The 9510-nt window shown below is 29.9% G+C and overlaps 3 protein-coding genes across 4 annotated transcripts; all 3 read right to left on the bottom strand.

Annotated features, from left to right (window-relative positions):
* Window positions 1–6931: 6931 nt before the first annotated feature.
* OCT59_010972 (uncharacterized protein) lies at window positions 6932–8332 on the bottom strand (the record flags this gene model as incomplete). 2 transcript variants are annotated; one of them, XM_066136219.1, is made up of 4 exons in its annotated part: window positions 6932–7902; window positions 7969–7975; window positions 8094–8106; window positions 8201–8332. In XM_066136219.1, the coding sequence occupies 4 exons, from the start codon at window positions 8330–8332 to the stop codon at window positions 7620–7622; spliced, it is 435 nt and encodes a 144-aa protein (XP_066000867.1). In that variant the 3' UTR covers window positions 6932–7619. The 2 variants fall into 2 exon arrangements, with proteins under 2 accessions (XP_066000867.1, XP_066000868.1); XM_066136220.1 differs by lacking the exons at window positions 8094–8106; window positions 8201–8332 and having other exon boundaries at window positions 6933–7843; window positions 7969–7999.
* A 70-nt stretch (window positions 8333–8402) lies between these two features.
* OCT59_010971 (uncharacterized protein) lies at window positions 8403–8988 on the bottom strand (the record flags this gene model as incomplete). The annotated part of the gene is made up of 3 exons (XM_066136218.1): window positions 8403–8480; window positions 8625–8771; window positions 8863–8988. The coding sequence occupies 3 exons, from the start codon at window positions 8986–8988 to the stop codon at window positions 8403–8405; spliced, it is 351 nt and encodes a 116-aa protein (XP_066000866.1).
* A 153-nt stretch (window positions 8989–9141) lies between these two features.
* Window positions 9142–9510, bottom strand: OCT59_010970 (uncharacterized protein; the record flags this gene model as incomplete). Its single annotated transcript, XM_066136217.1, has 2 exons — window positions 9142–9193; window positions 9293–9510. 2 exons carry the CDS (start codon window positions 9508–9510, stop codon window positions 9142–9144), a joined length of 270 nt encoding a protein of 89 aa, XP_066000865.1.

Below are 9510 nucleotides of genomic sequence, written 5' to 3'. Positions count from 1 at the left end.
TGGAAGCATTTGAATAGTCGCAGAAATGATATAAATATCAAATCATCAGATATTAACTTAATTTATTTAGTCAATAATTAAGTGTTCTTTTCATCATTGATTATAGAAATAGTTGACAAGAGCCAGAATGATAAATAATTTATAAGCAGTAAATGATTCTTTGATTAGAAAGTTTAAAGAATATGAACTTTGGTAAATTAAAAAAAATTCTGCATTTTATTCACTGGAGATTTCTAAGACAGATACTGAAGATCCTGATAGAAAACACAAGATTGCTGTTAAAAAACTAAATTGGCGTTCATCAACTGTAAGATTATTAAATAATTAATATTTGACATTAGTTAGCATCATATACTAATATTATATATCATATTAGCTTCAACTATTTTTAAGAAGCTTTATTGATCGATTATTTACAGAAACTTCTAAGGTTCTAAAAAAATGAGTCTGTATTTATGATGATAATTTTTATGAAGAGGAGCAAACTGCACCATTTCATGCACCAAAATGGACAATTGGAAATTATCAAGGATATCTGAAGGTCAAAGTTGAGAAGGTAAGACGAATAGTTGTGAAGTCTGGTGGAGGTGTTAAGTGGTGTACAGTGACATTTGGCAGTGTATAACATAATAGATGTGAAGCGTACTCAGGTGATAAATAGTATCTCAGCCCACTCTGAATCACGTATTTGGCCCGTCGTGTTATTTATCACTTGAGTAAACTGTCACATAGAGGATCGTACTCCACTCATCATCCCCACCAGACTTCACAACTCTCAAGTTGAGAGGGCACAGGGACGATGATTTTATGCTATCACATAATATCACATTAAACGCATAATTATGCAATAAATGCATAATTTAAGTTGATCGCGTCATAAAATCACATAATTTAATTTATCACATATCAGAATGCATAATCCGCAGTTATCTGCAGTATAAAATTTACTACGGATTATCATTTCGATAATTCGATCTTTTTTTTCTTTCGCAATGTCAAAAAAACCAAAAACTGTATCAGTTCATACCAGATGTAATGAATATAAAGATATTTTCCGAGTTGATGACAGCATTCTTTTTTGCAATTATTGCAACATTTCTGTAGATTGGAAGCGTAAATCTACTGTAGATAATCATTGTAAAAGCCAGAAACACATTTCTAACGTAAAAAGTCAAGAAAAAACCCAAAATAATACACAACTTACTCTTTCATCTACTCAGGCAGCTGCTGAAGCAAAAAAGCAACTTATTGAAGACCTTATAGAGGCATTTGCAACAGCAGACATTCCTCTTGAAAAGGTCAATTCTTTACTTTCATTTTTTAAAAAATACATTAAAAACGGGGGGAAGGTCTATTCCTCAAGTTCTCCTACCCTTAGACAAAATTATTTGCCTAACGTTTTTGACAAACACTTTCAGTCACTTAAACTACTTTTTGATTCAAAACCAGTGGCTATAATTATGGATGAAACCACTGATGACTGTGCTCGAAGTGTTGTCAACACCATTTTTTGTTATCGCAATGAAACAAAACTAGTTTCGGTTGACTTTCTTGAACGTGTGAATAATACCACAATGGGGCAAGTTCTCACTACTATTCTTGCTCATTTTAATATATCCTTCAACTTGCCTCGCCTATTTCTTACTGGATCAGAGCATACATGAAAAAATGCCATAGTGTTCCCTATCTCCACTAACGCCTCAATTAACGATGCCATGCTTGCGCACATATTATAAATCTTATCGGGTATGTATAATTTATTTCTATTTATAAAGAGGGGGCAAATTTCACGGCATAGCATTTAATATTTTTGTATTTTTTTTTCTTTTTTCAATTATTTTGTATTTTAATTTTCATGTTCCAAGTATTTATATAATCTAATATGAAAAAGTTTTAATTAATAAAAACAAATTGGTTTTCCTCTACTATATATTAAAAATTAAAGGGATATGTGGAGAACATTACCTCAGTTTAATATTTTAAAGTCTTTTTTGGATAAAATTAAAGAGGTTTTCGTTAATTCTCCTGCCCGAAGAGGTAGATATTTGGCTTATTTGAAAATGCATGGAATTTTCTCCCATGCAAAATTCCTTTGTATAACAAAACACGATGGAACTCTTGGTTTCGGATGGTTTCATATGCAAAGGATCATAGTCTATTGGCCCTCTTTTTTTAAAGAAGAATTCAATAATGATAAAAAACACAACACTTTGGCTGCTATTAATTCGCTGGAAAATGAACAAGAATTAGGAATAATCACAATCTACCTTAATTTCATTACTTCCTATGCTAAAGAATTTGTTCGGGATCTTGATTTTTTCCAACAATTAAAAAAACCAGTTTTTCCTTTTGTAGAATTACGCCTTCAACAGCTTACTGCATATATTGAAACATATAGGAATTCAGATGATTTTGGTCTTTTCTTTAGAAAACTTGATTAATAGTCTCGATTTAATACACATGAATTTTATTCCATTTTTCGAGCGGCATTTGAGGCAGCTTATGCCAAGTTTGCTGCACACATTCCTAATCACCCAGCTCGGCCACTTTTCCATGCATGCCAAGTATTTCGACCCCAAATTTATTCATTCTGGAGATGTTTTACGAAAAAATATTCGGCAATATAACAAAATTAAAGAATTTGATAATCCATCAGATGAATTAATACGAGAATGGGGAATTTATTGTGGATTAGACAATGAACTTTTGGGCGAAATGGAATTGGATCAATATTGGGTAGATAAGGCAACACAACTGCCAATCCTTTCTAATATCGCAATGGATTACATCTGGTTGCCGATTTCAAGTTAGTATCGTTGAACGAAGCTTTTCTTTACATGTATAATTCTCTATTAGACAGTGATCGTCAAAACTTGTCTCAAGATTCTCTTAAAAGATTAAATATGATATATTTTAATGGTGTTAAAATTTAGGAATTAAGACTTAGGGAACGGGAATTTAGATTTATGCAATATCACTTTTAAATAAAATAAATGAAATTTTAATTCAATTTACTAATATTTTTATTTATAATAACTTAATTTACACGATTTATTTTCAGTTTTTACTATAATAAAACTGCGCATAATTTTACATAATTACAAATTTTGGCGCATAATTTATGCATAATTGTAAAAAATACGCATTCCTTAAAATGCATATTTGGCTTTTGTTGCATACATAATTCATGATTTATTACCGCATAAAATCATCGTCCCTGAGAGGGCATGCAAGTCTGATGTTCTTCCAACTGAAGACCATTCAAATCAGAAATAAATATGATCTGTTGAATAGTATGTATTATACATATATATAATATATATATTTTTTTAATTTTGCGAATATAATTATCCTAAATAGCTTTATAATTTAATAATAATGTTTAGATAGTTAATATTTGATGTATTAATATAAAATAGCATATAATGATACAAATAAATCTAATAATTTATTAATTAAAATTAAATTCATTGATAGCAATCAGTCATTATTCAGTTTCATTTATTAATAAATCATTCTGCCCGATTGTAATACTAATTTTACATTACATAACAATCAGCTATACTTGATTGCTTAATATTCTAGTTTTATTATAATCTGATTTAAGCCAGTTTATTTCTGATTGTAAATTCCCGATCAATACATATTACATGCTGATTGCCACTACCACATAATTACAATCGGCACTTATAAATATAACTTAATATTTTCTAACTGGAACATGATCAGGGCAAAATAAGTAAGACTATTGGTACCTAATTGGAAACTGATTTGTCATTTTTCAACCTGTGTAAAGAATAAGGATAAGCATATTATATTTTAAAATAATGCAATTTAATTAAAGAATAAGGATAAATAATTATATTAGAATCAATAAATTTTAAGGACTTTGTTAATTAAATTTATTACATTAGATTAAAGCTTGGACTTGTACTTATGTAACTTGAGTTGATTCGAGTTGAACTTGCATTTGAGTTAGAAATTTCTTGATTCAAGTCAACCAGAATTATGTGGTTGATAGTATTAGCTGAACCCTATTTGTAATTCCTGCTGGCACTATGACTATAACGGTCTGGATAAAATTATGGATAAGTTTTTTGGCCTGCATTTTAACTTTAACTCAAATTAATTCGAGTTAACTTGAGTACTCTTTGAGTTAAAAAAATTCTTGACTTGTTTTACTCAAGTTGACTCATCCTAACTCGAGTCCAAAAGATCAATAAATTTTAAGAACTGCGTTAATTAAATTTATTATATCAAAACAAAAAAAAAATTAAGAACTAAATTTTAAGAATTGCGTTACAAAAAAAAATTAAGAATTGCATTAATTAAATTTATTACATTAAAATAAAAACTGTATTTATTTTATTACAAATACTTTAATTATGTAAAATGTTATTATGTTCATCAGTTCATATATTAAACATTATAATGAATTTCAAAATTAGTATAAATATAATAAAATTTGAAGTATATAGGATTTTTTTTTGCAATTCAAAATCAAATTGTATTTTAATTTTCAAATTGTATTTAATTTTCAAGTTATAAAAAAATTATATAAATAAAAAATGGTAGCTTTAGTATCTTATAATCTATCATTACCACTAGTATTCCAATAGATGATTAACACTGTTAAGCAATTAATTATAGAACGAAAAAATTTGCATAAGCCATTCAAAAGAATTGCAAACTGTTACCATGCAAATACTTAAATAATAATATCAAATAGAATATTTGCTGCAACTGAATTTATAGCAACACCTTGGTAATAATACACTACAAAATGAAATGCGCTTAAAAGAAATTATGAAAATCTTAATAAGATAATAAATAATAATGATAATGACATTCTTATTGCAAGTCCTAATAGTTTTGATAGAGTATATTTCACTGATATAAATAATGAATTTTGATTACAAACTGGTAATTATTATTAATTATTATTTTAAATTAATTTTATTTAGGCAATTCATTCAATTTATTAATATTTTTATTGGATTTTAGATCTGTTTAAATAAAAGTATTGATGGCAGTATCGATAGCAATATGCTGTGCATGATTGATGTCAATATGAATATAGATTGTAAAAGGAAAAAAGAAAGTTACAATCTAGGTCTCAATTAAAAAGTAGAGATAAAAGTAAAAATAGAAGACAAGGCAGAAATAGAGATAGAAAATAAAATAGAAATAAAGATAAAAGAAGAAATAGAAATAAGTCCTCACATAAAAGATACAAATATTAAATTTTAATTTTATTATTATATTATTAATTATATATTTTATTAGTTTAATTAGGAAATAAAAAATAAACTTTTAAATATTATAAAATTAAAATAAAGAAAAAAGTAATTTTAAATATTTACATATAAAAAATCATATTATCTTTATTTTTATAAGTTGTTTAAATGCTAAAACTCTAATTAAATCATATAGAAAGTATTGCTGAAACGTCAAAACAGGTTTGGCAAGTTACAACAAAATCTAGAAATATATATAAAAAGATCAGGTTTGAGTTTATGTATTTTGAACTAAAAAAATTATGAAAATTTTTTCTTTTTTAGATTATTTTTGATAATGCTGATCAGAATTTTATTTCCTATTAGCTAATATTATCATAATTCTGGTTCTGAAAAAATGCGTATAGCTCATAGTAATAAAAATTTTTCATTACCTGACCCCTATATATATATTTCTGGATCCTGTTACAGCAGTTTTGTGATTTTGATAAGGTTTGCAATTTTTGGCATTTCTTGATAATTTTGTGAAACTAGTTTTGGTAATTTTATATACATTATTTTGCCAAAACTCTTTAGTTTTATACACATTCTGCCAAAATTCTTTAGTTTTGTTAATTAATATTGAATGAATAATAGAATCTGATTTCATAGATGCCAGCCTTTTTCTCACCTCCTACACCTGCAACTTCAGGTCCTAAATTTTGCTTCATAATTTCTTATTTGTATTAATCTGCTCTTTATATTTCTTTTTTATATTTATTATAAATTTCTCAAAGGTTCATCTATTATAATCAAACAAGTGTTAGGTCAATACTTTAAGCTCATTTACAACTTAATGATTATTCTCTTTTTTATGATTATACTTTAGCATCTTTGGCTAAATAATATTAATAGTTTGAGTCCTATTATCTGCAATATAATATATAGCTGATAATACTGAAAATATATTACATTCTAGCCAGCTTTGAGGGTACAATATTTTTTCCTGAACCATATATTTGTGTTTCCTATTTAACGAATTCTCATAAACTTCTAATTTATTAGATATGACTCAATTTGATTAGATTTCCCAGAAATCATTTTTAATGGAACAGGATTTTTAAAGTGATTCAGAAGACTTTGATATTCTCTTTTGACCAGACTATCTGAAAGTCTGTCAGTTATATGTTTATAGTTAGAATGAAACATTGAATTTTGCACAAAAAAAAGTTTGCATGTAAGAAATAAACTCAAGACAATATTGGAAAAAATATCTGAAAATATATTTTTCCTGGCCAGAATAGATCCACAAAAAGTTGAGTATCTGAGCAAATTTTCCCAACACTGCCAAAGCCATAGCATTGAAAGCTTTTATTTTACTAATAAATTTTGCTGACTTCAGGTCGGGAAAAATCACATGCACATGAACAATTGCTCACGCTGATCATTTTTGCCAGCCAGCATTAATACAGGATCACAGTTTTCATGGTACAGATAATAAATTTTTTATTAATTCATTTTGCAATTGCTTATCTTCCAATTTCACAATTCTGGCAACATTTTCAGCCTTAATTTTATTGTTCTTGGCCTAAAGCTCGATAATATGTTGTTTTGATGAATCGATCTTGCTGGAATCATCTATTTCAGATTGCATGCTTAAGCAAAATTTGCCAAGAAACATTTTTATTATCCAATACATATCAACCAACACGAATGTAAAAAAATAATAATCAGCCACCAGGGCACTTTATTGATACAGGAAAAATAAAATACATGATGTTTGGGATACAAACTAATTCTAATTATCAGAAGATACCATAGAACTACTACTTCATTTTTAGAATATTTCATATAAGTAAAAATGTCTCTATTAACTGTAACACTCCTTCCCCATCGGTTGGCTGTACTGGAATTATAGAACGTAAGCAAAAAAGCTGATGGGCAACATCTGTATCTTTAATAAGAACGTTAAGGTGCATCATTTCCCCAGCAACTTGGATTCCAAGAATTCCAAACTCATTTTTCTCAGCTGGCACCCACAACAGTTCCTCTGCATCATCATGGTGCCGGGTAGTAATATTAATTGATTGGATCAACTATAGTCAGACCAGGTATTTCCATATACTCTGATGTGTGTATGACACTTTTGCATGCCGGACAATTAACTTCAGAATCAGTATAGGTTCACGTGCAGATCACTTTGGAAAGAATAAAAGAGTACAGCAAATGTCCTCACGTAAAGTGCATATTTTTTATATACATTTTCTAATGTACAGTATACGCAAGTTTTCCGGTGCATCACACGAGTAAACAGATACAAATGCAAACCTAGCTTAAATGCATTACGCAGAATGAAATTGTAACATGATGAACTAATTTTGAATCATAATTAGAACCTAAAAATTAAAACCGTAATTGACAAAATCGATGCCGATTTCGACTCTTTGAAACCATTTCTTTAAAACTTGGTGTTTGAAGGGTGCTTCGCCTGCTTGGTTCTTTATTTTCAGTGGAAACAATACAATTATCCCAAAAAATATTAGATACGATGAGAAGCGTATCAAGACTGGTGAGGAAGGCGGGAACCTCTTCAAGTGACATTGGCACATCAACTTGACCAACTTCCACTGTAATATATAATGCGTCACACAAAAAAGGGTGGTGAGGTAGAATGTAATGTGTTGCCCTATTGAGTACAGAGCACTTGTTCAATAATGAGTGTTCCGAAAAAGTTTACTATTGAAAAACTTACCAACGACCTGGAAGCCGAGCATACAATTCATGTTGTGAAAATCAATTGCGTCCTTATTAAGCACCGCTATCCGGATGAGATCAGTGCATTAACGGACAATGTTGTTTAGGCTTCAACAAGAGAACGTGTGATAAGGATCTATATATAGTATTAAGATAACTGCAATTAGTTCCGCAGTAATCCAGTAGATGAAAAAGTTGAAAGCATACAATATTTGTTGCGTGTGACTTACAACAAATAGACCTTCTCTATTTGCCAGTTCCAGTGATTTTTCTTTAAATATATGCCATTTTTCGGAGACATCGATGTCATTTAATATCCATCTGGACTCTTTTCGAGGTAAAGATCCCAATTGCAATTCCATAACATCATTGATAATGGCTGGGCAATTAACAAGTCCATTATCTGAAAATGAGTCTGATTCATGGTTGTCACTAGATACGAGCTCTAATTCTGGCTGTGACGGGAGTGGAATGTCTCGACGATATTCGCTCTTGGACACCTGATTTTATCTAGAAATGAGATGGAAAGGCAAACGTGACAAAAGTTATTTTATTAATATCATCAGCTGGGTCTCCGTCCATAAAGCATAGATCATCAACATCATCTGTCATGAAGATGTCATCAACATCATCTGTCATGAAGATGTCATCTACCTCATCTTTCTCTAAGAAGAATGGATTATTGATACGATCGACGAGCGTTGGAGGCTCTACCGGTGAATTCTGCTTTGGAATATCATCCGATAGCTCAACAGCAGGCGGTTCCTCATCGATTTTTGTACGTTTCACTTTATCTTTGACCTAAAATAAAAATTGGAATAAATTGTAGTTAAGTTTGATTTCTCATCTTATCGAGTCGACAAAAGGCCTAACATCAGACAACCGGACTCACTTCTTTTGCCTCTTTAACACCTAATTGTTTGCGATTCTCAAAGGATCGTTTATTCCCCTGAATATTATTACCAACACAACCGATCTGTACTCCGTCACAGGATAAAAATGTACTGTTAACTTTCATATTTTCGTGTTTTGTAAAATTGCGACGTTTCATCCAAAAATTGTCGATTAGTCCCGTTTTCATAGATTAAGAAAATAAAATTTACATATTAATAAGGGTTCCCAAAAAAAAGGTGTAAATTAGCAAGTCACAAATTAGTATGCCACAAGCTGGCTACAGCGGAGACGCAGTCCATAACCATGCGAAGACGCAGTTCCATGGGTAGCTGTAGTATTGGAGAGACGAAATATGGAGACAAAGGTGGGTGGCTACTGAATGTGGCCCATTAATCTACAGTTATTATAGCTTATGAAAATATATTGACCTTGATTGCTTCTCTAGACGTATCGCATTTTCCTTTTCCTCCTTTGTGCCTTTTGACTTTATAATTTCTAACTGTTTATGAAAACTTCTTGTTAGAGTCGCCTTGTCTAAACCCAAATTGCTATTTTCCCACGCTTCATGGTATCGAACAGCATCCCAAATGTGACAAGGAGTGCTCAAAAAGTATTCAAAACCAGGCTCGCTGAAATCGGTTATCAT

This window comes from Rhizophagus irregularis, chromosome 19 (assembly GCF_026210795.1).
Source record: "Rhizophagus irregularis chromosome 19, complete sequence".
Lineage (NCBI taxonomy): Eukaryota > Fungi > Glomeromycota > Glomeromycetes > Glomerales > Glomeraceae > Rhizophagus > Rhizophagus irregularis.
Note: the sequence above shows the minus strand (reverse complement) of the source record. Positions and strands in the feature narration are given on the sequence as shown.